Source organism: Mus musculus, chromosome 4 (assembly GCF_000001635.26).
Source record: "Mus musculus strain C57BL/6J chromosome 4, GRCm38.p6 C57BL/6J".
In the NCBI taxonomy this organism is placed as follows: Eukaryota; Metazoa; Chordata; class Mammalia; order Rodentia; family Muridae; genus Mus; species Mus musculus.
In genome coordinates this window covers 109,451,580-109,478,367 of record NC_000070.6, presented here as the reverse complement: position 1 = coordinate 109,478,367, position 26,788 = coordinate 109,451,580, and the positions used below count along the sequence as shown (strand labels likewise).

Sequence of the window (26,788 nt, the reverse complement as noted above, 5' to 3'; positions counted from 1 at the left end):
GGTTTTCAGGACAGGGTTTCTTTGCTTAGTCTTGGCTGTTCTGGAACTTGTATTACAGACCAGACTGGCCTCGAACTCTCAGAGATCTGCCTGCTTTTTGCTTCCAGAGTGCTGAGATTAAAGGCATGCCTAGTTAAGACCCCCTGCTTTGAACATAGAGTTTGACCTCACTTTGATAGTGATTTTGTGGAATTGGGATTTAAAGGGAAAATGTTTGGGATTTACTCATTAAACACAGTAGTATCTATCAAAAATCCCTTCTGACCCTCACCCAAACGAAATAAACAGAGTTTTCTACAAACATCAGGGGAGGGGACCCTCTAAGACTTTGTTTGTTGTTGCAGGTAAACCCAGGATCTTTCAAGAAAAAAGTCAGGTTTTATGAATCAGTCGCTCTAACATAGGGCCTGTAAATAACAATAAATCAGTCAATGGTGAATAAAACTGGAGATCAAAGTCAACTTCTTGCCTTCTTGATTAAAAAAAAATGGCTGTGGAGAACACTCTCTTCTTGTTCTTCCCTTTGCATATGCTGTTTGAGCATTTGTTCATTCAGCCAAGGAAAGACTCTACTACCTTAGGCAACATGCCAGGCCTTACACAGGGAAGGGACAGAGAACTCAGCTTGATCAACCTGACAGAAAGGCCCTGACTGGGAACTCTGAGTAGGTGACTAACCCAGACTGGAGAAGCAGAAAAAGATTTTCAAGGGAAATGAAATGGAGTCCACGAAGGACTGGTGAGGATAATGATTAGCCCAGCGAGAGGTAAGAGGTCAGGAATACTGTCTGTCTGTGGAAATCTCAGCCAGCGAGAACAGTCTTTGAGAGGACTAGAAGCACTTTGGCCATTTTGGGATTTAGAATTTATAAAAGAGGGGCAGTATTTTGAATGAGATTAGAGATTTCTTCTTTCCGTTTTTTTTTTTTTTCCCGTTTCGTTTTGTTTTGTTTTTCGAGACAGGGTTTCTATGTGTATCCCTGGCTGTCCTGGAACTCACTCTGTAGACCAGGCTAGCCTCGAACTCAGAAATCTGCCTGCCTCTGCCTCCCAAGTGCTGGGATTAAAGGTGTGCGCCACTACTGCTCGGCAAGAGATTTCTTAAGATTATTCTGTGGGTAGTATTGGGAAGGCATATATATATATATGCCTTCCCAATACATATATATATATCCTCAATCATTCAAAGGGTATGGAGGTAGGGGACAATGATGAACACAGAGAGACTGAGAATCAACGGCAAATGTTAGTTTGAGAGGCTTGAATTAGGGAGGTGGGATTGGGAAGAAATGGGCAATCCGATAATCTCATGGCTGTGATGTTGGGAGGGTAGGGCGTGTTCATCACATGAGTTTGGACTTTATTCTTAAAGGATAAAGGAGAAGGAAGCTAAACACCTCAGCTATCTGCCTGGTCCATTCAGATCCGTGCTTACAGACATCAACCCGGCAGACAGCGTGAACAGTCTGAGGACACCGCGCAGGTAAGGTAAGGTAAGTCCGCAAGCTGGCTGCAGCCGGGACATACAGGGGGCGCCGGAGGCAGATGGTCGGGAGACCAACAGCCACACAGCCTGGACCTTAAACTCAGAGCCCAGCCACGCAGTCCAGGAGTCGGACGCGCGCGCCCGGGGCGGGGCCGGAGCACGCACGGCGGCATGACGTAGGCCTGGCCAGCCTCGTTCTGGCCACCGCCGCCGCGCCGAGGCGGAGTAGGATGAGGCCCCGGGCCGCGGCTCCAGCGTCGGCAGGGGCAACAGCAGCTGAGGCAGCAGCTGAGGCAACCGAGACGGCCGCGCCCCCCCCTCCTGACCTGGATTAGGCCCAGCAGCCCGTGGCCGCCGCCGCCCCGCGGGGGGCGGGGTGGGGAAGCGCTCAGTCTTCCCGCCCCCGCCCCCCTCAGGTTCCAGACGCGACCCCGGCGCAGCCCGCGGCCTAGCCTCGCGCCCCCTGTCCCGGGGGCTGGCATGAGCGGCCCCTCGGTGGCGCCGGGGCGCGGGGGAGCCGCCGCCTGAGCCCCGGGCCTGCCGCCTTGGACCCCGCGGCGCCGAGCGAGCTCACCGCCGAGCGTGCGAGAGACCGGGTCACAGCTTTCTTCCTCCCGCAGATCTCAAGCATACACCCCAGCCCCGGAAGATGGGGAACTGCCTCAAATCCCCGACTTCGGATGACATCTCCCTGCTTCACGAGTCTCAGTCCGACCGGGCTAGCTTTGGCGAGGGGACGGAGCCAGATCAGGAGCCGCCGCCGCCATATCAGGTAGGGAGGGTGTGTGTCGGCGTGCGAGAGGAGGCGGCTCGGGCCCTCTGCCCTTGGCCTCCACGGCCTAGACCGGGGGTGGGTGGGGGGGGGGTGGCGTTGACCCCTTCAGGGCTGGCCTTGAGGGTGTCTGCTGCCCGGTTCCCAAATGGAAAAGGGTCCTTCTGGGCATCCCCTTGGGCACGGGTTGAGGACGGTCTTCTGTCCTTGAGTTCAGGAATCGAGTGTGTGATCTTATCCCCTTCGGTGCCTAGTAGTTTAGCTTGTGGAGTTGAGGATGACATGGTTTTCCTGCCTTTATGTCTGAGTTGTGTGATTTCCTCATCAGACTGCCAAGAGGATTACGGGTTTTGCGTAGCTTGTCACCCCCTCCCCCCTTATATTTGTGTTTTCGTTTATGATCCTCCCCACTCTTTTGTTAATTGGCTCTGGTAGAATGTCTTTTTTACCATCTACTTGGGAGGTAGAATTCCAAGTGGCGATTTTGGCCTCAGCTTCATAAAGAGTTACTTGTTTATATATACATATGTGGTAATTTTAAGCTCCACCCCTGTGACACATCTTTTAAATAAGTTGGCTTAATTAAAATTTGATTATCTTGAACTTGAGAGACCTTTCAACCTGACTTGGGAAATGCCATCTGTTACTTAAAGTCCTCTTTATCAAAGACTCCTGAATGGGTCTTTCTAAATGATACATTGAGTAAACTTCTCAGGTGGGCTTTAATACAGTTCTTTAATATTTTCCTGAAGAGAGTTTAGTTTTCTAACTGTGCAGTCTCCTTTGATTTTATGTGGTGACATCATTATCTAGTGTAGTGTTTTCTCAATCCTGTGTAAACCAGTTTCTCATCACGTGGCAAAAAATTGATCATATGAGCTGATTTTCTGACCCCCTCATGTTAGTCAAGTCCCATCTTTACGATAGCCTGGCAAAAGCCTCTATTTTAACCAAACCAGGCTGTTGATAGTTTTGTCTTTGCTCCAGGTGATCTTTATGCTAAGAGCCCTTCCCCCAAGGTTGCCCAGGTGAACATTTAATCCTCTTTAAGGACTCAGCTCAAGTATCTAAAGTACTGACATTACCCACCCTTCTTCCCCGAATTCCTGGATACGTCCCCCATGTACCTTCTACACTTACAAGCAGTACCAGACCTAAAATAATTTAGTGCAGTATCTTTGTTTAGGTAGTTGTGTGTCTCACCCTTGACATATGTGTTCTCCTCCCCTTGTACAAGCTGAATTTGGGACAGTTTCCAGGTGCTTTTATACTCTAGCATCTGACTCATAGTAGATACTCAATAACTGAGATAAATGAAGAATAGAAGCTTTGTCGTCAATATTTCATGCAATTTCTGTCCTATAAAAATTAAGTATTGGCTATATTTATGTGGCCCATTTCTCCCAACATATTTAAATTGCTTCAGGAGCAATACCTAATACTAAATGGAATATGAATATTATCCATAATCAGTAACAGGAATTAAACTGAGAACCCTATGCATTCTAGCAAAACACCACTATAGAACTATAACTCTGCTGTTTAAAAAAAAAAAAAAAAAAAAAACTTATTGTTAGACAGTGACTCAGGAAGTTGACCAGACAGACAAACATTCTGTCCTCCTGCCTCAGCCTCCAGAGTTGGGCCCATTTTTCAGGCTATCTTAACTGTTTTCCTCTCCACTGGATAGCTCCTCTAGAATGAATTTATGTAGGTGACATGAGCAAACTTCTCCCCCAAATCTATGTTCCTTAGCCTCTTTCTAGGAAAATTGGATATCTGACTTGCTGCTTTCTGTTATTCTTACCGTAATTTTAGAGTTATGGGAACTATATTTTTGTCCTTTCCAAAAGGACTAGATCATAATGATGGCTTTTGGTATTTTACCAGTACTTTTTTGGAATGTTATTTTTGACAATGGAAATTGTATTGTGGTTGCCTTTTCCTGAAATGAATGACCCAAATACTGATATGCAAAATTACTATGAATTGCAAGAAAATAGTTACTTTAAAATATGAGACCATAAAAAGAAATATTTAGCTTTGCATGGTGGCTCATATCTGTCATCTTAGTACTTGGAAGGCTGAGTCAGGAGGATTGCTGACATTTGGAGGTCAGTGCTACATACTGAGTTCAGTGCTGGTCTCGGCTATAGAATGAGACCCTATCGAGTTTTTAAAAGAAACCTGTAAATATAATAACATCCCCCTCAAGTCTCTAATATATTACTAATATTTGTTTTACATGATTTGAGAAAGCACCAGTCCATAGTAAATGATTTATAATATTTGGGCTTTTAAAAGGAAATAGTACGTAATGAATATAAAAGCTACAGTAGTATTGATTTGCTTCTGTAAAGAATAGGTGGTGGTACACACCTTTAGTCCCAGCACTCAGGAGGCAGAGGCAGGTAGATCTCTGAGTTTGAGGCCAGCTTGATCTACAGATCAGTTCCAGGATATTAAGACTACACAGAAATAAACAAAACAAAAACCAGGCTGGGCCTGGTACATCAGCTTTCATTGCAGCATTAGGGAGGTGGAGGAAGGGTGGAAGTGGTGGATACTGAGTTCCAGACCAGCCTAGTTGACATGTTGGGTTCCAGGCCAGCCAGGGATAAACAGTGAGACCTTGTCTCAAAAAAGGAACAAAACAAAGAATATGTTCAGTTACAATAGGTCTTTAAATGAAAACTATCTGGTTATAAAGTTAAAGGAGCATAGTTTTTATTCCTTTTCTCCTGTGACAAGTACTTAAAACATAGTTCTTATATTTATGTTGTGCAGTATACAGGTATACCAAGAGCTCTGTAAAGCAAAGATCCAGTTATTTTTACTAACAGTAACCAACAGACTTTATTTGGGCTTGAACGTAAGTCCTCGGTTGGAAGTGTCACTTAGTTGGAAGAGTACATGCTTAGTGTATGAGGCCCTGGGTCTTAATGAGCACTAAACAAAACAGCTTGAAGTAAACACCATTATGGCCAACGTTTGCATGAAGCCCTTAATGTATTGATTCTCATTTTGTTGTTGTTGCTGGTTTCTTGTATTTTTTATTTAAAGATTTTTGAGACAGGGTCTTACTCTGAGACTTAAGCTCCTGACCTCAGCCTCCTGAGTGTTGAGATTACAGATGTGAGCACCAAGCGGTTCTGCTTTCTTTACCAACCTACTAGTAAAGCTCATCCTGCCCCTCCCTATGCCGGGCTCAGCATAGCAGCTGGAGTAGCAGTGGGCCACAGTGCTCCACTAACTCATGGCTCCATAGGAACTAGAATGTCTTACAGTAGCCTCCACATTACATCAACTCTCCCCGGAGACCTTCTGACTGTCCTAAGATAGGCTAAAAACCTTTGCCCTGTTTGTTACTCTGACTGGATTACTCCTAGGTTTCACCATAAATGGATGACTGATTGCTGTACCTCCTTCAAGACTTTATTTTTTGCTTTTGTACTGGGGGATATTTTGGATGGAGGTTTGTACTAGAGATCAAACAGAGTCTCCAACATGCTAGGCAAACATGCTACATGCCTGAAGCTATTTTATTTTTCTCATGTAACCTAGGCTGGCTTTCAACTGGCTCTATAGCTGAAGATGGCTCCAAATTCCTGATAAGTACAAGCCAGGCACAGAGTAACACACCTGTAATCTCAGTCTCAGAGGCTGAGGCACAAAGATTAAGAGTTCAGGGACAGTTTAGGCTGCCTGAGACTCTTGTCTCAAGGAAAAAAAATGAACAAACAAACCACCCAAAAAACCAAATGTCAATAAAATTAAATATAAGAATTAGTTTAAATAATTATTGGTTAAAATAATTTTATTTATTTGGATCTACCTGTCTCTGCCTTCCCAGCACTGAGATTGCAAATGTGCATTCCTGTAATGTGCTTCCCTGTGCCCTGCTTATTTGGGTTGGTGCTGGTGATCCTAGATTCAGGCTCTCAGGCTCTCAGGATATGAGCTGCTACCACAGCCCCTGAATAAGGCTTTCTTTAAAGTATATTTTTGTTGTTAAAAGGCTTAGTCTAGGGTTGGAGAGATGGTTCAGCGGTTAAGAAAGTCTTTACAGGTCTTGCAGAGGGCCCAGATTTGGTTTCCAGCACCTGTGGGTCACAGTTACCTATAACAGTTCCAGGGTATCCAATGCCCTCTTCTGGTCTCTATAGGCTTCTGCATGTATTCAGCACACAAATGCATATGAACAATTTTTGAGAAAAATCAAGTTTGCACCATACACTTACTAACAGTAACCTAGACTGTCAGGACAGGCTGGAGAGAATGACTCAGCAGTTAAAAGCATTTGGCAACTCCTGTAGAAGACCCAAATTCCCTTCCCACCACCCACACTGCCTCACAAGGGTCTTTTCTAGTCTCTGGGTTTTTGGGGGGTTTTTTGTTTGTTTTTTTAATGTGTGTGTTGTACATGCATTGCTAAGTTCCCTTGTTTGCTTATGTAGAGCAGATAGCAGTCTAGAAGGAAGGTATGTACTACCATGCTCAGTTTAGCTGTTAGTAATCTCATAATTTTTTATTTTCCAGATCAACTTCCTCAAATGAGAATTATATATTAAACATTTCAAAAGTTCTCATTGTTGTGATAATACCCACTGTAATACAGTAAACCCACTGTAAATACTGTAGACATGCAGGAGATGGAAATAGAAGTTTAAGGCCAGCATGTATGACATCAGACTTTGTTTAAAAAAAAAAAATCCAAATATTGACACCCAGTGAATATTTGACTAACTAGCATAAAAGTATGCCATATTCTGCAGTATTGTGATCAACTTGTTCATCATTAAATCCTGCAACAGTACCTTAATTGATGTCTTCTCTACCCTCTCCCTTCCACCTTGCCCCAGATCAGATTTTTTGTGACTTAATCCTTGGTGGTTCTTCATGACTAATCACTGATCTCTAAGCCCTCAGTTGTGGTTTCATTCTGTGCCTTTCTAGCCCTTTGTAGCCCTGTATTTTCTTGTACTCCAATTAGACTGAACAGTTAATGTCAGTTCTCTGGCTCTGGTGTGTGTGTGTGTGTGTGTGTGTGTGTGTGTGTGTGTGTGTGTGTGTGTGGTCGGGGGCCAGGGGGTGAGGGGTGGGGATCTCAATATGTAGACCAGGCTGGCTGCTAAGAGGTACAGAAGTCCACCTGCCTCTGCTGGGATTAAAGACTTGGACCATCAGTCTGTTCTGTTTTGTCTTGTTTAATAAAAGTTGTGTGCCTCTACAACTTTGGGTGCATGGCTTAGATGTGATAATCAGAGGATAACTTTGCAGGGGTCTCCTTCCACTTTCATGAAAGGATAAAACTCAGGTCCTTAGGCTTGCATGTTTGGCCCCAAGCACCATTACCTGCAAGCTGGCTCAGGCTCCTGGCTTTTATTTGTGACAATTGTTGAAATGTCTGTGTTTTACTTTGAACTGAGTCGTTAAGATGCATGCTCCTTTAAGAGTAGCATGGTCAATGTTACATAATCTTGCTTACCTCCATTAGTTCGAGAGCTAATTATAGAGTAATATGAGTAGATGGGGCAATGAGATGAGTTACTTGGTATGAAAAATCTGAACTTGATTTTCCTCAATTTTAGATAAGACTTGGTTTTTAGATCTCAAAGTTTTCATAAAATAAAAAACTTGATATAGGACAGTTTTTGTTTCGTTGGTTTGCTTTCGATGGGGGTGCAGTTCTCTGTAACCCTACTGGAACTCATTTTATAGACCAAGGCTGGCCTCAAAGAGGTTCACCTACTTCTGCCTTCCAGTTGTGCTGGGATCAGAGGTATTTAAGAACATGTCCAGTAGACTTTTTGTGAGTGTATGTCTGCTTGTGACAAGGTCTTAAGTAGTTCAGGCTGGCTTTGAACTTGAAATATAGCTGGGGATCATCCTGATTCCACCTCCCAAATGCTAGGATTATAGGTAAATACCATCCATTATGCCCAACATAATCCTGGTTTGTTTGTTTGTTTGTTTTGTTTGTTTAAATAAAATAAGATTTGACTGGTCCTGGCTGGCCTGGAACTTGCTATATAGAACAGTCTTCTGGCCTTAAAGAGCTGCCTGCCCCTCTTTCATACTGCTGGGATTAAGCGCCACACACAGACATGCACACACAGGAGAGAAAGGGAGTGGGAGGAAGAATGATACATTTCTTGTTTTCTGAGTATGTATCTTCCAAGTAATGCCTTCAAATACAGAGTTAAAGATGATAGGTTTCTATTCTGTATTCAAAGAAATTATCAAGTAAATGAAGAGTTGCTGTGCAGGTATATCTAGCCTTCTGACATGTTGACATCTGCACATGTGTTGGACCACATATAGCTGTCCTATGAAATGTGGCCATGAGATGCAGGTTGAACACACCTGGTTTAGTGGGTGTACAGTTTGAGTTTTGGAGGTAGACTCTGGTCATGATTAAATGTAGTATTAACTAAATTATAAACTTAAATGATATTAAGGTGGCAGTGTTGTGTATTTTAAAACAGAAAGTGGGAAAATTCTGACCTAAAAAGTCTAAAAGTTAGTTACCATGCTACTTAATTAGTAAGTATAGTATTTTCAGATTCTTCGTCTTCTTTTTTTTTTTTTTTTTTTTTTTAAATTCGTGTGGCTGTGTGTGTTGGCACCTATGAAATCTAGAAGAGTTTAGATTCCTTATAGCTGGAGTTGGTTGTAAGCAGTCTGTAGGTTCTGGGAACTTAACTCTTGTCTTCTGAAAGAACATTATGTGTGTGCTCTTAAATGCAGAGCCATATCTTCAGTCTTACAAACATATCTTTTAATTAAATGAGTAGCCTGATGTGTGCTATCAGGGGCCAGATAAGTAATTATCTTAATACTTTAGAAAGTATACAGTAAAGTGTGGAAATGAAGAGAACATCCCTCCAAATATATTTCTTAGATTTTTTTAAATTTCTGAATATTAAAAAATCATATTCTTCACATATTTGGTGTTAGTTGAGAGTCCGGTCAAAAAAAAAAAAACCTTACAGGAATTGGTTCTATGATATGGGTCTTGAGAATCAAACTTATCATACTTGTATCCACTCAGCCCACATATAGCTTCTCTCAATGGGTTATGTGTTAGGCACCAAGGAGAAAAGGAGACATGGTACATCCCTTACTTTCAAGGAACTAGCTGACATTTTAGTTAAGGTTTAGGAGAGAAGGCTAGTATGAAATTATTAGTACTAAATTGTTTAATATAAGCTTTAAAATTTTTAAAGATTATTTTATTCTCTGTGTATGAGTGTATTGCCTGCATGCATATGTGTGTATCACATGCATACCTGTTGGATTCCCTGAAACTGGGTTTACAGATGTTTGTGAGCCACCTTGTGAGTGTTGGGAATGGAACCTAGGTCATTTGCAAGAGCACCAAGTGTTTTTGCTAAGCCATCTCTAAGTCCTAATACAGACTTTTGAAGTCTGTATAGCTGTATGATAGTGTGGTGAATTATGAATGTGCCTTTTCACTGATGAAGGCTTCCAATGAACTCTTACATGGAGCCTTACTATAAAAGTAAATAAAAAGTTGAGGTGCCTGATTAGATGGGAGCGCTTACAGTTTAAAGAATTATCAGTAGGTAGAAGACATGAGTTAGAATTCAGGGAGGTGTTGAATCATGTACAGTTAAAAGTATACACATAAATGGAGACATGGCTTAGTTGGACTCCCATCCAGTACCACATGTACTAAACATGCTGGTACTATTTTAACCACTTAACTACCCTTTGGTTTGGATGTATGGCATGATTGAGGCCAGCCTAGATTAGGCCAGCCTGGACTACATGAGAGCCTGCCTCCAAATAAATTAATTAAACAAACAAGTAGGCATTTTGAAATGTTACTAATTTTTCTCCATGTAATGCTAAGAAAAACAAAAACCTGAGGTTTATTTAGATTCTCGAACATAAAAATAATTCTTTCCCAGCTCTTAGCATATTTATAAACATGACCAACACTTTTATCTTTTGCTATTTTAAATAATATGTATTTAATGCATCAAATATTTGTTGTTTTGTGGTACCTAGGATTGAATCCTAGGGCTTTGAGTGTCAGGCAAACACTATACTGCTAAGCTGCCATTGATGTACCATTAAACATTTGAAGTACTTTATTACTATACATGTTCTTGGGAATGACTGGATCATTATTGATTTCTTTTACATTTGGGAGGAGGTGGCACATGCCACAGTGCACATGTGGAAGTCAAGATAACTTGTAGAAGTTCTCTTAACTACCATGTATAATCTAGAACTCAAATTCAAGTAGTTGAAAGGCTAGACATGGTGACACATAGCTTTACTCCCAGCACTTGGGAGACAGAGATCCTTGTGAATTCCAGGCAGCCAGGGCTATGTAGAAAGACCCTGTCTAAAAAGTTTTTTTAATTAAAAATTAAAAAGTTTAGGATATACAACTGTACTTTGTATTAAATCATCAATATAAGCTTGTCCCAGAACAACAAACCAACTTTTTTTTAAACTTTTTTAAAGATATAGTTTCACTGTAGCCCAAGGTGGGCTAGAACTAAGGGAGCTTGTCCTCCTTCAGTCTTACAGGGGTGCAAAGCCTGAAAGCCTAACTTTTAAAAAAAATGACATTTCTAAAACTTGCTTCATTTAATCCTTTTGTGTTCATACATTGATAGTTCTGTTGATTAGGTTATAGCTTTCTTAGGTCATGGAATGAATCACTGTTGATTTGAGTTACTAGATTTCTCTTGCCAGCTCACTAAATTGTTTCCTTTTTCAAGTGAATGTTAAATCATTTTATGTTGACTCATTAGATCCTTTTTCTTGAATAAAATATTTCCATAGAGTAATAGTTTTCTTGGGTAGAGTACTTTCAATGATACAGTATACTGCTTAATACGTAATCCTAGCACTTCAGAAGAAGTCCAGGAGTTTAAAGGCCATACTAAGCTTGGGCATGGCAGTGCACACCTTTAATTTGGGCAGTAGAGTCAAACTAATATGAGTTTAAGGCTAGCCTGGTCTACATAGCCAGGGTTATATACACCAAGACCCTGTATCAAAATGGGGAGGTGGTGGCTAGAGAAATGACTCAATAGGTTAAGAGCATTTGCTGTTCTTTGAGAGGACCAGAGTACACTTCCCAGAACCCATGTTGGGCAGTTTTCAGTTATCTGTAACTCCAGCTCCAATGGATCCACCGAGTATTCTCAAATCACTTGAACCTACATGTATAAACCCATACCTAGACATGTGGTAGACATATGTTGTGGTAATTAAATATTTAATCTCTGTCGGGGTTTCTCCCCTGCCTTAGATCATTCAGTTCCCAGATAAAAGAGACACTTTTATATTTTTTATAAACCTTTAATGCACTACAGCTGGGCAGATATCTACCCTCTGAGCTATTATAATCTTCCTCATTAGTAGCCCCGAGTTATAACTTGCCATGTCCCACCTGAACAGCTCTTAACTCCAGTTGGCCAGCCCTCATGGCCATGTTTTTGTATGGTGTCTTCTCTCTCCCTCTTCTCTTCCTACCCGGTGGTTCTCCTCCATCCCCAAGCCTGGGAACTGAAACCCCACCTCCCTCTCTTCTGCCCAGCTATAGGCTATCGGCATCCTTGTTCAACCAATAGTTTGAAATTAAGGAGCAAGTTCACATAGCACTCATCTTGATGTACTTGAGAATTCTCTTGGCTCTGAGGCAACCAGTATTTAGCATTAGAGTACATAGCAAACAGACCAAACCTCAACAGACATACTCACATAATTTGATATATTTTTTATTATTACTGAGGCTTATAGAGCTTAAGCAACTTGTACTTTGTATGTTTGTTGCCATGTTTGATGTTTGCACTTGTTATTTAGGTGGTTTATCAATGTTGGGGTGACATACTTGGGTTCCAAAGCTTGGTGGTAAACAGCTTTTCGAGACCGAACTATCTAACTAAATCTACCACATTTAAGTGTTAAAAGCTTTATGAAGGTATATACTACATATTTCACCTGTTTTGTTTACAATTAACTTTGTTTAGAATTATTTTATCAACTGAAAAAAACAAAAATAAAAACAAAACTTGCCCTACTGTCAATAGAATTTCCCCATCTATAAGCCCCCACCTCACAGATTTGCTGTTTGGAAACAATTTATACAAATTTATTCAGACTAATAATGTGGTCTTTTTGTGGATTGTTCTTGTTTGTTTGGGGTTTTGTTTTGTTTTGTTTTTGAGACAGGGTCTCTCCTATGTTTCCCTGGCTGTCCTAGATAGAACTCACTCTTTGTAGATCAGGCTGGCTTTGTACTCAGAACTGTCTGCCTCTGCTCCCCAAATGCTGGGATTAAAGGTGTGTGCCACTTACCCCAGCTCCTGAAATTTATAACTGTAAGACTTATCCACACTGAACCCTAGCACTTCCATCAGTAGCAGTCCCTGCCCTGGTACTTGGTCTTTGCTCTAGTAAATTCTGATTCTTTATATTCCAGCATCTATTTCTCTAATGGTAAAGGCCAGTTTGCCCTTATGGACATCCTTTTGAATGTGTTAGTTTGTTCAGCTTTTTATTTGTGGAACTAGAGCAACAACATTCAAGTTCCTTACATGTCAAACAGAAGCTAGAAACTTTAATTTTCATAATTTGAGGGCTAGAGAGATGGATCAGCAGTTGACATTGGCTGCTCCTCCAGAGGCACTGGATTCATTTCTTCACATGGCAGCTCACTGTCTATAACTCAAGTGCTAAGGAGTGCAAATTAATGTTTAAGAGGGTTTTTTCATAATTTTATTATAATCTTTGTAGGGTTTTTTATTAATTTTCATTTTTATTATTTTTTTGTATTTATTGTTTTTTGAGATAGGATACATAACCCCATCTGTCCTGGAACTCACTTGCCTCCAAGTGCTGGGATTAAAGAAGGGTGTGTGCCACCACGCCCTGCTTCTGTTTTAATGTAATTTATGTATTTTTGTTTTAACATAGAGTCTTGCTCTACAGTCCTGGTTTCAGTAGTCTTGGTGCTACTTCATCTTTTTTGGTTTTTTGAGACTAGGTTTCTCTGTAGCCCTGGCTGTCCTGGAACTCACTCTGTAGGCTCAAGAGAGTCAAGTGCTAGGATTACAGGTACACCACTACACCCTGTTTTGTCCTTTTATTTTAATATAATTTATGTGTGTATGTATGTGGCGGGTAGTGGTGGTAAGGGTGGACAAGATAGTTGTGTTTCTCATCTTGTGCCATGGAACATTATATGAGGCATGTAGGCAGTTTCCAGTTGAAAATTACCACCAAGTTGTGGTGATATGCATCTGCAGTCCTGGAATGGATAGGTGAAGGTAGTAGGATCAGGAATTCTAGGCCAGCTTCAGCCAGCCTGTGACCACTCTGAACTACATGCTAGTAGTCAGATCAAATCAAAAAAGGACAAACTCTTAGTGTAAGTGACTAATGGACAGATGTCCTTGATGTAGACAGCATTACATTTGAGTTTCAAAGCTAGATTCTCTAGAGAGCTTAGTTTTACCTACATTTGTTCTGAGATTAGGATTAGAAGATTTTGACAGGAAAGGGGCTGGATCCAAACCTGACTCAGCATGCTAAGCAAGAACCCTAGCACTGGCTGAGCTACATATATGCCTTTGAAAATACAGGTTTGTAGTTTTGACATGACCAACTTATTTCATCATTTGAGCTTTTGGAATCATCCAGGTTTTGACTAACCCAAGGTCACATGGGACTGCATTTGTATTTTCTAAGAGTTTTATGTTGTCTGACATAGTCTCAATAACCCAGGCTATTCTGGAACTTAGGAGCTTTATCACTGAGCTGTACCCTCAGGCCCCTAAAGAAAAGTCTGAAAACAAGACAAAACCCAGCTTTTTACTTCAGGACTTAAAGATGCTGACACTTGGTAAAATTTAAATGGTATTGCAGAAAAATATCAGCAGTATACCATGTCAGCAGTGAAATCTAATGCATTATTGATGTCTTTGAATTGTGTATTAGAAAACAGGAACCACCTGTGTAGAAGATCAGCTGATCTGAGTAGAGTGTAAAAAAAAATCTAGCTAGTTGGGCCAGTTTAAATGACCTTGAGAAATTCAGGTTTCAGATGAGTCTTAGGTCCCTATTTTTTAAAACTTTAATGTAAGATATTTCACTGGGATTCTAGGATATATATATACTATTATCATTTAGTAAATTTATAAATATTTTAATTAACCCACCCAGTGCTTAGTATTGTCCACGTGATCCTAGAGAAGGCTCAGATGTGAGCAAGGCATGGCTCACACAAAGATCGTAATGGACTGTCTTTTGACCATCTCCCCCCATGTGATAAGAACTAGAGCTTGTAACAATGCTTTTTCTTCTTTGAATACCAAAGTCATATAAAGTCAGGTACAAATGAAAAAATTTTAATTAAAATAATTATATTTCCCCCCTTTAATCCTTTCCATCTGGCCTCTTTATTATTGGTAAATATATATACATATATAGATATATGTGTGTATATATGTATATGTGTGTATGTATATATAGAGAGATTATATAATATATACATGTATCTATATAGATATAGACATATCTATATGTGTCATATATAAATACAACCTGTTATACATGAGTCTGTTGAGTGTTGCATATATATATATGTATATGTATGTATATACACACATACATGCACACATCACACATACACATACATATATATATGTATATATATATATACACATATACATATATATATACACATACATATATACATACGAGTGATTTCAGGGCTGATCCTTTGGAGATGGATAACCAATTAGGGGGCTCATCCTTGGAAGACATTCTCTTACCAGCTGTCATAAGTTGCATATAGTTTCTTGTCAAGTGTTGAGGATTGGTGAGAATTCCCCTTCCATGTTAGCATGTCTATTTAATAATTTTCAACTGATAGCAGTAATATATCCACATGTCCACTAAAAAGTGAAACTGAGGCCAGGCAGTGGTGGCTCACATCTTTAATCCCAGCACTCAGGCCAAAGGAGGAGAATCTATTGAGTTCAAAACCAGCTAGGGAAATAGAGAAATACTGTCTCAAAACAAAACAACCAAAAAGCTCCATGTACCTAAATGTAAGAGCTACATTTAGGGGCTGGTAGGAGTGCTGTTTTATGTGAGTTCGAATATAGACTGGGCTACAGAAAAACAAAACCAAACAGTACAACTCAGAAAATACAGTCTCATCATGACCTTGGGTAGGCAGAACTTCTTTAGATTTGATGCCAAAAGCTCAAGTGACCTAAATATGTTTGTCTCTTCAAAATTAAAAACCTGTGCCTTGGACTGGAGGTGTAGGTCAATAGGAGAGTGCTTGACTGGCATGTTCAAAATCCTGGGTAAGATCTCTGGGACCTTCAGCAAAAGAAAAAGAAACATGTACTTCAAAGAATAGGTGAAAAGATCCATAGAAGGCACGAAAATGTTTGCAAGTCATTTCTCTAGACAATGGTATTTGGACTATTTTTAAAAAACTTTTTTAAAGCCTAATTTTTAAAAAGGACAGTCAGGAAACCAAAAGGTGATTAACACTATTCACAATCAGCTAACATTTCACACCTACTAGAGTGGTTAAAATAAAGTGACAGGGAAGTTTTGGTGATGGGGAGAAAACTGGTATAAATTCAGAGAGGTACCAGTGCTTTGGAAATTGGCAATTCTTCAAAAGCTTGTGGAGAGTTTCACTCCTGAGTTTGTACCAGAGAAATGTCTAAAGCCTTGAAAATGAATTTTCAGAATCGTGTGATTGTATAATAGGCTCTAAATGGAAACAATCCAAATGTCTACCAAAGACTCAGCAAATTGTGGTATATCCAGAGGATGGAATAGCAAAAAACAAATAAGCAAATAAAAAATAGTTCTAATACATGCTGGAGTATAGATGAACTTTGAAAGCATTCTGAGTGAAAGGTCTGCCACAAAACAGTTGTTTTTTGCCCCCCCCCCCCCCGCCACTCCCTTGAGACAGTATCTCAGACTGTAGCCCAAGTTAGCCTAGAATTCACTATGCCCAGGCTTGCCTTGAACTCATTAATCTGCTTCCTCGGGCTTCTGGCTGCTAGAATGGAAGGCATGAGCCACTATGCCAGGCAAAAGATCATATAATAGTACAATTCTGTCTACAGAAAATGCTCAAAATAGGCAAATCTATAAATATAGGTAATGAATACAGGATTTCTTTTAAAGGGGTCAAAATTCTGTAAAATTGACTGATTATATAGTTCTATTAATATGGAAACCTTCAAAATAGTGTTTGTGTGCTTGGAGGGGGGGAGATGCCGAAGTGCATTTGCCTTATTTTTTGTGGAGGGGGAACTGGGGATAGGGTTGGGAGTAGGTGTCCTATGGCCTCTGTGTAAAGATGGGAGGACAGACAACATTCTAAAGTAAGCTCTCTCCTTTACCATGTGTTTCCTGGAGAGTCACACTGCGTTTAACAGGCTTAGTGACAAGTTCCTTTACCTGTTGGACCATCTCTCTAGCTCTGAAAAATTAATTCTAGATAGGATCTCACTGTGTACCTCTGTTCTAGAACACACTATATAGATCAGGCTGGTCATAAACTCAGAGATTTGTCTGCCTCTGCCTCCCAAGTGCTGGGATTAAAGGTATACACCTCCACACCTGGCTACAATTTAAAAACAAAAATATGTCTGTGTGGGGGTATTTCACAAGAGTGCAGAGACCTACAGATGTCAACATCATATTTCCCAGTGTTGCAGGCAGTTGTGACCGTCTCCTCCCACCCCCCCACCCCACCCCCCAAAAAAAAAATGGATACTGGGAACTATCCTCTGCGGGTACTCAGAATCTTAATTGATGAGCCATTTCTCTAGGTCTCTGAATTAATAAAATGCAGGCTGAGGATATGGTTCAGTTTAGAGTTCTTGTTTGCTTAACCTAAATGAAGCTTGGGTGTGAGGATGTGTTGGACCCTAATTATATTCTTACAGAATGTGGTAGCACATGACTAATCTCAGCAACTCAAGATGTAGGAGCAGAAGGATCAGGAATTCCTTAGCTACAAAACAAACCTTAAAAAAAAAAAATACCAGTCTATCTCCCTAGGTGGGGTGCTCTTTTTCAGACATGCAGGCCACTCTGGGTTATACCATCTAAATATAAAGTAGTATGTCTCGGTATTATAGATGGCATGTAAGGCTTTTATTTAGTTCTCCATGTGTCATTTGGAGACTACATATAAATGCAGTCTTGTTTTGTTGGGGTTCTCCCCTCACTCTTTTATGGTTAAAATTAATGAATCATCTAAACTAAAACATACACTGAAACCAGCTAGTTCAAATCTTCCTTTTTATGGCCTTAACTGTAAGTCTGGCAAAATTTAGAGAAAATATTCCCAGTAAGACACTGCCACTGGAGAGGGGGTGTGGCCAACAGCCGCATGTTAAGGCTGTAAAGAGTGAGCTCTTATTTCCTACTGGCTGAAAATATACAGCTGTTGGTGACAGGCTGCATTCTTTAGTAGTGACTTTATTTTTCCTTCACCACAAGCCAGACTTGTACTATTTCCAGCCTTGGATATTATTTAGGCATGTCCCACACTGCATTGTTTTAGTTTCGGAAATTGTATCATATTCCCTAACTTGAATAAACAGCTTTAAAGAGCAGGGTCTCCTTGTACTCAATTGTCCTTAGGCTTGCTGTGTAGCCAAGGATGATTTTGAACCTGTGATTCTCCTGCCTTCACCTGAATTGCTGGTGTTACAGGTGTATTTTACCATGCTGGTATTGAATCCAGCGTAATGAAGACACATTTACTTTTGGGATGTGCGTGGGGCAGGAGTTGAGACAAGGCTGTATGTAGGCTTGGCTGCCCTGGAATTCACTGTAGACCAGACTGGCCTCTGCTTCCCAAATGCTAGGATTAAAGGCACATTTTACATTTTCATTTGTTTCTTTCCTGGCTTATGTTAAGATTAGGGCCCAAAGTATAATTGACAACATTTGCCATTTTATATAGATGCTTTTTTAAATATATAACAAGGAACTAGGAATATAGTTTGGCCTAGCATGTATACAACTATGGGTTTGATTTCCAGCAGAATACATGTTATATAGTAAAAATCAGAATATTTTAGAACTTTATTAGTGGGCCAAAACTGAGGGGTGAATATCTAACTCATTATCTATCATATTGTTTTCTGTTCATTGTATATTGTGTTTTCTATAATGTTGTGTTTTTCTCAAGGAAGATTTTAGTTTAAAATTATTTCCTTAGGGCAAATACTTTTCAGTACCCTTCCACCCAAGCAGATGGGAAACTAAACAAATTATTAAGGAAAATATTGTTTTGAAATATATTTGCTTCTCAGGTTATGAGTTCCATATTACCTCAATTTGGATTTGTATAACAAATCTGTTTCCTATCAATGGTAAATGATGGTTTGATAAGACAGTTTTTAATCCAGTGCTTGGGAAGCTAAAGCAAAATGACAACATGGGCTTACATGTCAAGTCTCTGCTGTAAAAAAAAAAAAAAAAAAAAAAGTGTGGGGGGGGAGCTGGGAGCATAAGATGGCTCTGCAAGTAATTGGTATGCCAGATGAGAGGACCTGAGTTCAATCCCCCAGACCTACATAGTGGAAAGAAAGTACCAACCACATTGTTCTTAGACTTCAAACACACTAAATACAGAAATACAAGTAAAGAGCAAAAATATTTGGTAGAATAGAGGGAAAAGAAGAATCTAAAGGAATCAGAGGATGACTAACCTCTTGTCATTCTGTTTGTATATCCACCTTGGGAGACTTAAGTGAGGTCATCATAGAGTGGGCTGGGCACTGAGACCCTGGATTATGTATTTTCCTTGCCTATTATTTATGTTTATTTACTTGAGACATATTTTCACAATGTATCCCTGGCTAGCCTAGAACTTGGTATGTAAATCAGGCTAGTCTCAAGCTAGAAGCAATCTTCTTGTCACTACTTCCCCCGAATTAGGATTATAGGTATGAACCGTACCACCTGGCAGTATAACATTCTTTAAAAACAGACGAAAAAGAATATATATGTCTTCTGGTTTGCTGGTGTGGAACTTTAAGGCTCAGGTATTAAGTAATATGCTAAAATTATACTTAAGTGCCAGGTCTGAACTTCTATGAAATGCATTTTCTTTTTCTATTCTTCTCTGTCATTAACCTAGAGAAACAACATGGAAATTCTCAGTTGAGAAGGTTGTTGAAGGAGCAGAAATATAGTTTGCTTTTGGACCCAAGTTAAATCTAAAGCCAAGTATTGTCATTTAGAGAAGAAATAACTGATTGTAATTTATATCAGGTTTTCCCTTTTGCTTTTATTATGCCTTAGTCCAAATCATTTCAAAATTCTGATATGTGATATAGATAGGAATGACATAAAATTTCAGTAATGTGTTTTATAATATTTGAGTTGGAATTATGTGCCTGGGGCAAAGATAATTGCTGTATTAGTCCAAATGCAATGAACTATCTTTGTATTCAAAGAAAAGGTTACAGCTAGTGTACCAAAGTACCCAGTCTCTAAGTATGTTTTGGCCTGTATCCCTACTGGTGTTTTATGTGTATAAAGACTCTTGTTGAAGGCTGGTGTTTCTGTTAATCAGCAGTTTAGATTTCTTAACTGGTTTATAATTATCTTTTTTGTGCTGTTTCCTTGTACATAGGAAATGATTAATTGGTAAACATTTAAGGTTTATATTGAGGTAGGAGGAGGTGGCAGAAGTGAGCACCAATATTAGTCACTCCTAAAAATATACTTCCAAAACAAAACCAAAAGACTCAGTGTTGTGGCTTGGACTCAAGCTTTAATTAGATATTTAACAATGGCCTAAAGATTCAGGAAATGTTTGATACAATAAACTGAAATGAAACCCCGAGGAAAGTAGATGGGTAATACTTGTAGTTATTAGGTAACATTTTAGTAGACTGTTTATTCTATCAGATGTTTTATACAGAGGAGCAGAGCCTGTGCTGAGGTAGTTTGCTTTTAATTCCAGCAGAGGCAGGTGGATACCATGGTCTGCATAGAGAGCCTTTGGCTTAAAAGAAACTGGAACAAATACCAACATAGTCCTTCTCATAAATGATTGTATAAATTTACTTTGACTATAGTTTAGTGAATCTTTGTTCTCAATTTTTTGAGTCAGGGTCTCAATGTATAGCTCAGGCTGGTATCCAAAGCCTTTGATTCTTCAGTCTCTTCTGTATCTACAGTGTTGGGATTTGAGATGTATGGAACCAGTACAGTTTTGAAATGATGTTCCGGTCGGGCAGTGGTGGCTAACGCCTTTAATCTCAGCACTTGGGAGACAGAGGCAGGCCTGGTCTACAGAGTGAGTTCCAGGACAGCCAGGGCTACACAGAGAAACCCTGTCTCGAACCCCACCCCCAACAAAACAAACAAAAAACAAAAAAAGAAATGATTTTCTGCAGTCAGAGCAGCAGAGTTGTAATCCTAGCTGATGCATACTTAAGCATTCATGTGCATTGTGCAGTACTGAGGCTAACACTTTAATTCCCATTTAACTGTTGCAGTGACCCTCCTTAAACATGAATTGGTGTACCTGGTCAAGATTTTGGGGGGCCAGAGGGATGATTGAGACAGGGTTTCTCTGTGAAGACTAGGCTGTCTTCTAGCTCACAAGAGATCTGCCTGCCTCTGCCTCCACCTCACAAGTGTTGGGATTAAAGGCTTGTGCCACTACCGCCCAGTTTGTACATTAATAATATGGACGATCTTTTTAACTGTAAACCATGAAATTTACTTACTAAATATAAAACTTGGAAAAATTGTGTATAAGATGAAGATGCCAACATTATTAGTTATCGTGGTTAAAGGGTCATTCTCATCTTGATAAGTGTCTAAAATCAATACGATATAGTCATACTGTTCCATTTATCCAACCTCTCACTTATCTGGGGGTTCATTTTCCTTCCCCGACTAAGCCAGTTAATTTAGTACACCGTAGAAAATAAGTTTTAAAATAATCAATTGTTTGTTTCACTTTCATATTTAGGAACAAGTTCCTGTTCCCATCTATCATCCGACACCTAGCCAGACTCGGCTAGCAACTCAGCTGACTGAAGAGGAACAAATTAGAATAGCTCAAAGAATAGGCCTTATACAGCATCTGCCTAAAGGAGTTTATGACCCTGGAAGAGATGGATCAGAAAAAAAGATCCGAGAGTAAGTAGTAATTTTATGTATTTTAGAGATTTGTGTGTAGTTGTGGTTTTTTTTTTTTTTTCCTCTATAATACTGCAGACTGAACCTAGGACCTTGTGCCTGTGCTCCCCTCAGCTTTATTTTCAACTAGAAATGTCAGCTTTTGGAATTTGCTTTTTTCTCATGTTCTTAGGAAGCCTACGGAATTCTGTATTTGAAAACCTGAGTATAGCAATAAAGGAGAATTCCTGCATTCTGACCATTATAGTTGCTAGTTGTCTATTTATGACAGTTGATGATAGTTAAAACCATTTATATAAATGTGATATTTCTAATAGCTTTGTTTTATCAGTTTTCCAAGGAGTTTAAGCCTTTGTAAATAAATAGGAATTAAACCTCTTTTAAACTCTGAGCAAATTAATAGGAATGTTATACCCTCTCCCCCCCTACACACACTAGAGTTTTAGGCACAAGATTTTTACTATAGTCTTATTGAGGGGTGAAAATCTAAACTCTGTAATTGTAGAGGTATAGTTGTTTTAACTTTTCAGAAATACTTGGGGCTGGTGAGATGGCTCAGTGGGTAAGAGCACCCGACTGCTCTTCCAAAGGTCCGAAGTTCAAATCCCAGCAACCACATGGTGGCTCACAACCACCCGTAATGAGATCTGATGCCCTCTTCTGGTGCGTCTGAAGACAGCTACAGTGTACTTACATATAATAAATAAATAAATAAATTAAAAAAAAAAAAAAAGAAATACTTAGCCAGGCGTGGTTGTGCACACCTTTAATCCTAGTATTTGGGAGGTAGAGGCATATGGATTTCTGAGGCCAGCCTGGTCTACACAGCAATCTCTAGGACAGCCAGGACTACATAAAGAAACCCTGTATCAGAAAAAAAAAGAAAAAGTGAAAAGAAATACTTTCTTAGGTATATGGCTGTCTTATTTTTCTCACTGTAGTAAAATAACTGACAAAGCTTTAAGGGAAAAAGGCTTTGTTCTGACTCATGAGTTCATGGAACTCTGTCATGGTAGGAAAAGCCTAGCAACAAGACTTAATCTTGTCTGTGTTGGTGGGTCTGTGAGATCACTGCTCACATTGTGCTAACAGACAAGCAGCTGAGAACTAAACTGGAAAAACAGAATGTTAGTAACTTTCTACTGCACTGACCAAAGCTACTTGGAGAAAAAAATAAGGTTATTTGGTTTATAGTCATCAAGGGAAGCTAAGAAAGAAACTGAGGCAGAGACCAGGGAGAAACCATGCTTCCTGGCTTACTCCCAATATGGTGTCTTCAACTTGCCTTTTTAGACTACCCAGGAACCACATGCCCAGAGGTTGCACTGCTCAGTGGTCCAGGCCCTCCCATAGCCATCATTAATTTAATTTAAAAGAAAAACCTCTGTAGATCTGAGTCCCCACAGGCCAATCTGGAGGAATTTTCTCAATTGTGGTTCTCTCCAAAAACTAGCACAAGATGGCTAATAGGCTCCAATTAAAGGGTTTTTTAAAACCTGCCAAACAATGTCATAAGGGGGTCCAAGTATCCATACACATAGGTCTATGGGTGATAGTTACAGCAACAATTAAGACTATTCAAGTTTTTAGTGACACAAGAGATCTTTCATAACTTAAGAAAGTAATTTTTTTCAAGCCTGATGAGTAATTTTATTGTCTTGATTTAATAGGGACAGCTATTCTAATTAAGAATGGCTTTACCAACAAACACAGACCAAATGGGCTTAATGTTTGTCTGTTTGAGCTATAGCACCATTTAATTAATACTGGCACTTAGGAGCAAAGTCTGTTTAGAGCATTGGTTTTGGATCTCTGTAGAATTGGGTTTCTTCAACCTGTAGAAAAGTGTAGTGGACTTGAAAGTGAATTAATGGAGACAGTTTTAACTTGGAGCACACACAGTAGACTGGATCAGTCATTCTCTTTTGCTTTTTTCTTTTGCTTTGTTTTTGAGACAGCCTTCTGTTATGCAGCCCTGGCTGGCCTAGAACTCTATGTAGATCAAGCTGGAGTAAAACTCAGAGAGATCCACCTACTTCTTTGTCCAGAATACTGATTTCAGTGTCCTACCACTCCAGGCATAGTCATTCTGTTTGTATTATTCCTGATTACTTTGAAAACTCTGTAAGGAAGCAATGGATGTAATTTCCTCCCTAAAGCTCACAGTAGATGTCTCTTGTAATGTGTAACAAGTTTAGGCACAGTATGGGTTTGATCCTTAACATAGTCTGTTTTTCTTTGCTCATTTTAGTTGCTTTCAATGCTTATAATAAATTAAGAAATCAAAATGAAATAATATGAATGTTTCAGTGCATGTTAGGAAAAAAATCAGTTTTCATGCTTTGGTAATGAGATAACAGGGAAACTTTAAAAAAAAGTTTTAGGTATATGAATATTTTGCTTGTGTGTATTTAGATTAACATTAACACTGTTTCACTTATGTGAAATTTTCTGATTTCTTCTTTGCTCCCTCAGGTGTGTGATCTGTATGATGGACTTTGTTTATGGGGACCCAATTCGATTTCTGCCGTGCATGCACATCTATCACCTGGACTGTATAGATGACTGGTTGATGAGATCCTTCACGTGCCCCTCCTGCATGGAGCCAGTGGATGCAGCACTGCTTTCATCCTATGAGACTAATTGAGCCAGGGTCTCTCGTCTGACTTCAAGTGAACCATCAGTTTTGGTGGTTTTGATCTTTTGTCACTGAGCCCAAAGAGCCAGGGATTAGGAATTAAGATCATGCACAAAAGTTTCCTAAAAATTCCTGGATGGCTGCAGATGTTGAGGGAAGTATGTGATATTTTAGAAATTTAGGGGGAAAGTAGGATGGATGGTATTTTTATGTAAAGCCTTGACCCAGTGTTTAAAATATAATTGTTATTAGACCTTGTTCTTGCTCCAGTACATAGGAATTGTGTAAAGTGTTACAGCAACTGTACATGTTTAAATTGTGTGTGTTGAAGCTTAGGAAAAAGATAGTTGTTATTTTTCCTAAATGAAATAAGTTTCTTCTCCCACCCAAATTCTTTTCTGAAAAGTTACTGACATTTGGGTCAAGGTTTTATTAAAAGCTACATTTTATAACACTGGCACAAAAAAAAAAAAATAGTAGTTTTAAGCTTGTTTGCACAGTTCTTTTTTTCCATTGGAAATGGAATTCATTGCCTTAGGTCTTTTTAAATAGTGTATTATTATCGTTGGGGCTGGCTCTATGCTTGAAAACCAGTTTATTTATAACCTGTTGTAAGTGCTATATTCTGTTTGCAGTTAGGAAATGCAGAATTCACAGTGATCTCCTAGCTTGTAAGCAAACTGAGATGCACTATCCCTTTTCTATTAAGAATGAGTTGATGTGTCAGGAAACAAGGCTAGCAAAGTGGATTTGATATCCCTTTCCTTGTGTGTCTTATCTTATTGTTTTGGTGGTTAATATGGTGATAATTGAAAGTCAAGTTGAAATTCAAATATTAATATTTCTGATTTGTTGAGCTTTGAATTATGCCACCATGCTTATATAAAAACGAAGGTGGCACCATGATGAAACTTAAAGAAACAGTTTCTCATCTGTAACAGTTTTGATTCTCTTTCCTGTGACCTCTTTCCCCACTGTCTGGAACCATAGCAAAAGGATACTGCATCTCTTGTTACTGTAGTGCTGAGGTTATTGAAGTTACAGAAACACATCTGGTGTGTTTCCTAGAAAAGTACCTGTTCAGTCTTGCTAGGTGACTGACAGGAGAGGCAAATGTGTTATGTTTTGCACACCAATGCAGCAGGGTTTGTATAACCACATGACTTCATAGTTGTGATCTCAAAGGAACTTCTCCTTTATTTTTTCTTGCAATTAATGTAAGAATACTCTAAATCTCTGCACTTCTGAAGGATTAGAGGTAGAAATGGTCTAGTAAAGTGTAATGTTTTATTCATTTAGCATGTGTTTATTTTCCTTATGTTCTCCAGGTGATTCGTTCCTTCCACTCAGTGATATTGTGGTTAAAAAATGATGAGCAGAAGCGCTCTCCACCTTACAAATGAGAAATGTTCTTTTATATTGTGTTGAGTACTTGACTAACACTTTTTTACATACAAAAGTTTCTTGAAGGTTCTTCATAATTGCGGTGTAGAAGAAATTATGTCATAAATAGTTAATTGACATTGAGTTGAAGCAGTCATACATTGCTTAGATTCCCAGTAGATCCCATGATGGAAATATTTAAAGATGAACTTGGAAATACTGAAATTAGACTATCAGGTTCTGTTAAATTGTCTCGTATATCTTGCTTAATTTCTGTTCATTAATTTATATCCATCCAATTATAAAGTAAATTTGGAGGAAACAGCTGAAGTTGTGCCATATTTTTAGTGATAACTCTTTTTAAATTCTTATGTTTTCTAATTATACACTTGTGTGTCATCAAGTATTATAGTCAGACTTTTTTCCCAGGTTCTCAAAATTTGTAAATGTACTTTTCCCAGTCTTTCATGGTGCAGTCTAAGAATAACAACAATAACAAAACCCCCTTCTGTCTCAGATAGTACTGAACTGAGTGCTCTTGGGTGATTCTTATTCTTTTTAACTTTATTCTGCATACAACTATGTTAAGAACCATCAATTTTTGGCATCTACTAAATTGTTAAAAGTTATAATATAGCCGTGAAGGGTTTAATGTTAAGAGTTGGTTACATGTTCTCCAGAATATCTGATCTTTTTATACATACACATACACACACAGTGCTTAATGTTCTGTTTTTCTGTGTGTATGTCAGGAAAAATCACCTTAGGGGCAGCCTTTACATAATAGTAAGGACTTAGACTTTATCCCAAATCATTTTCTTTACACATCAGTTTAAAGCTTAGGGAACTATTTTTCATTGCTTTGTAGTTACTATGGTTTAAGCACACACTTAGAAACTAGATAGCTTTAAAGTTTCCTAAAGCAGGTGTAGAGGGTTTAGAAATGGACAAGACTTGTTCCAGCGTGGCTATGGGATTTGAAATGTCTAGAAAGCCTAACCAAGGAAAAGGGAGGTTTATACAAATTGAACTGCTTGGATATACTTTAAATTATGTTTACATTTGTGATGGTTTGAATATGCTTGGTCCAGGGAATGGCACTATTAGGAGGTGTGGCCTTGTTGGGGTAGGTATGGCCTACTTGGAGGAAGTGTGTCACTGTGTGGGTGGGCTTTGAGCCCTTCCTCTTAGCCATGTTAGAGCCAGTCTTCTGTTTGCCTTTGGAATATGCTATAGAGCTCTCAGCTCCTCCAGAGCCATGCCTGCCTGAACACTGCCATGCTTGCCACCATGATGA

The 26,788-nt window shown here is 39.3% G+C and overlaps 1 protein-coding gene across 1 annotated transcript; it reads left to right on the top strand.

Moving 5' to 3' along the window:
• Window positions 1-1,862: 1,862 nt before the first annotated feature.
• Window positions 1,863-25,511, top strand: Rnf11 (ring finger protein 11). The gene is made up of 3 exons (NM_013876.3): window positions 1,863-2,258; window positions 21,301-21,470; window positions 23,946-25,511. The coding sequence occupies exons 1-3, from the start codon at window positions 2,136-2,138 to the stop codon at window positions 24,115-24,117; spliced, it is 465 nt and encodes a 154-aa protein (NP_038904.1). The 5' UTR covers window positions 1,863-2,135; the 3' UTR covers window positions 24,118-25,511.
• The last annotated feature ends 1,277 nt before the right edge of the window (window positions 25,512-26,788 follow it).

What these genes read in the sequence shown, in the direction of transcription:
- Rnf11 (NM_013876.3), top strand. Translation starts at nt 2,136, where the DNA reads ATGGGGAACTGCCTCAAATCCCCGACTTCGGATGACATCTCCCTGCTT. An exon ending in AGCCGCCGCCGCCATATCAG is followed by an intron (nt 2,259 to 21,300) that starts GTAGGGAGGGTG and finishes TTTCATATTTAG; the next exon opens with GAACAAGTTCCTGTTCCCAT. An exon ending in TCAGAAAAAAAGATCCGAGA is followed by an intron (nt 21,471 to 23,945) that starts GTAAGTAGTAAT and finishes TTGCTCCCTCAG; the next exon opens with GTGTGTGATCTGTATGATGG.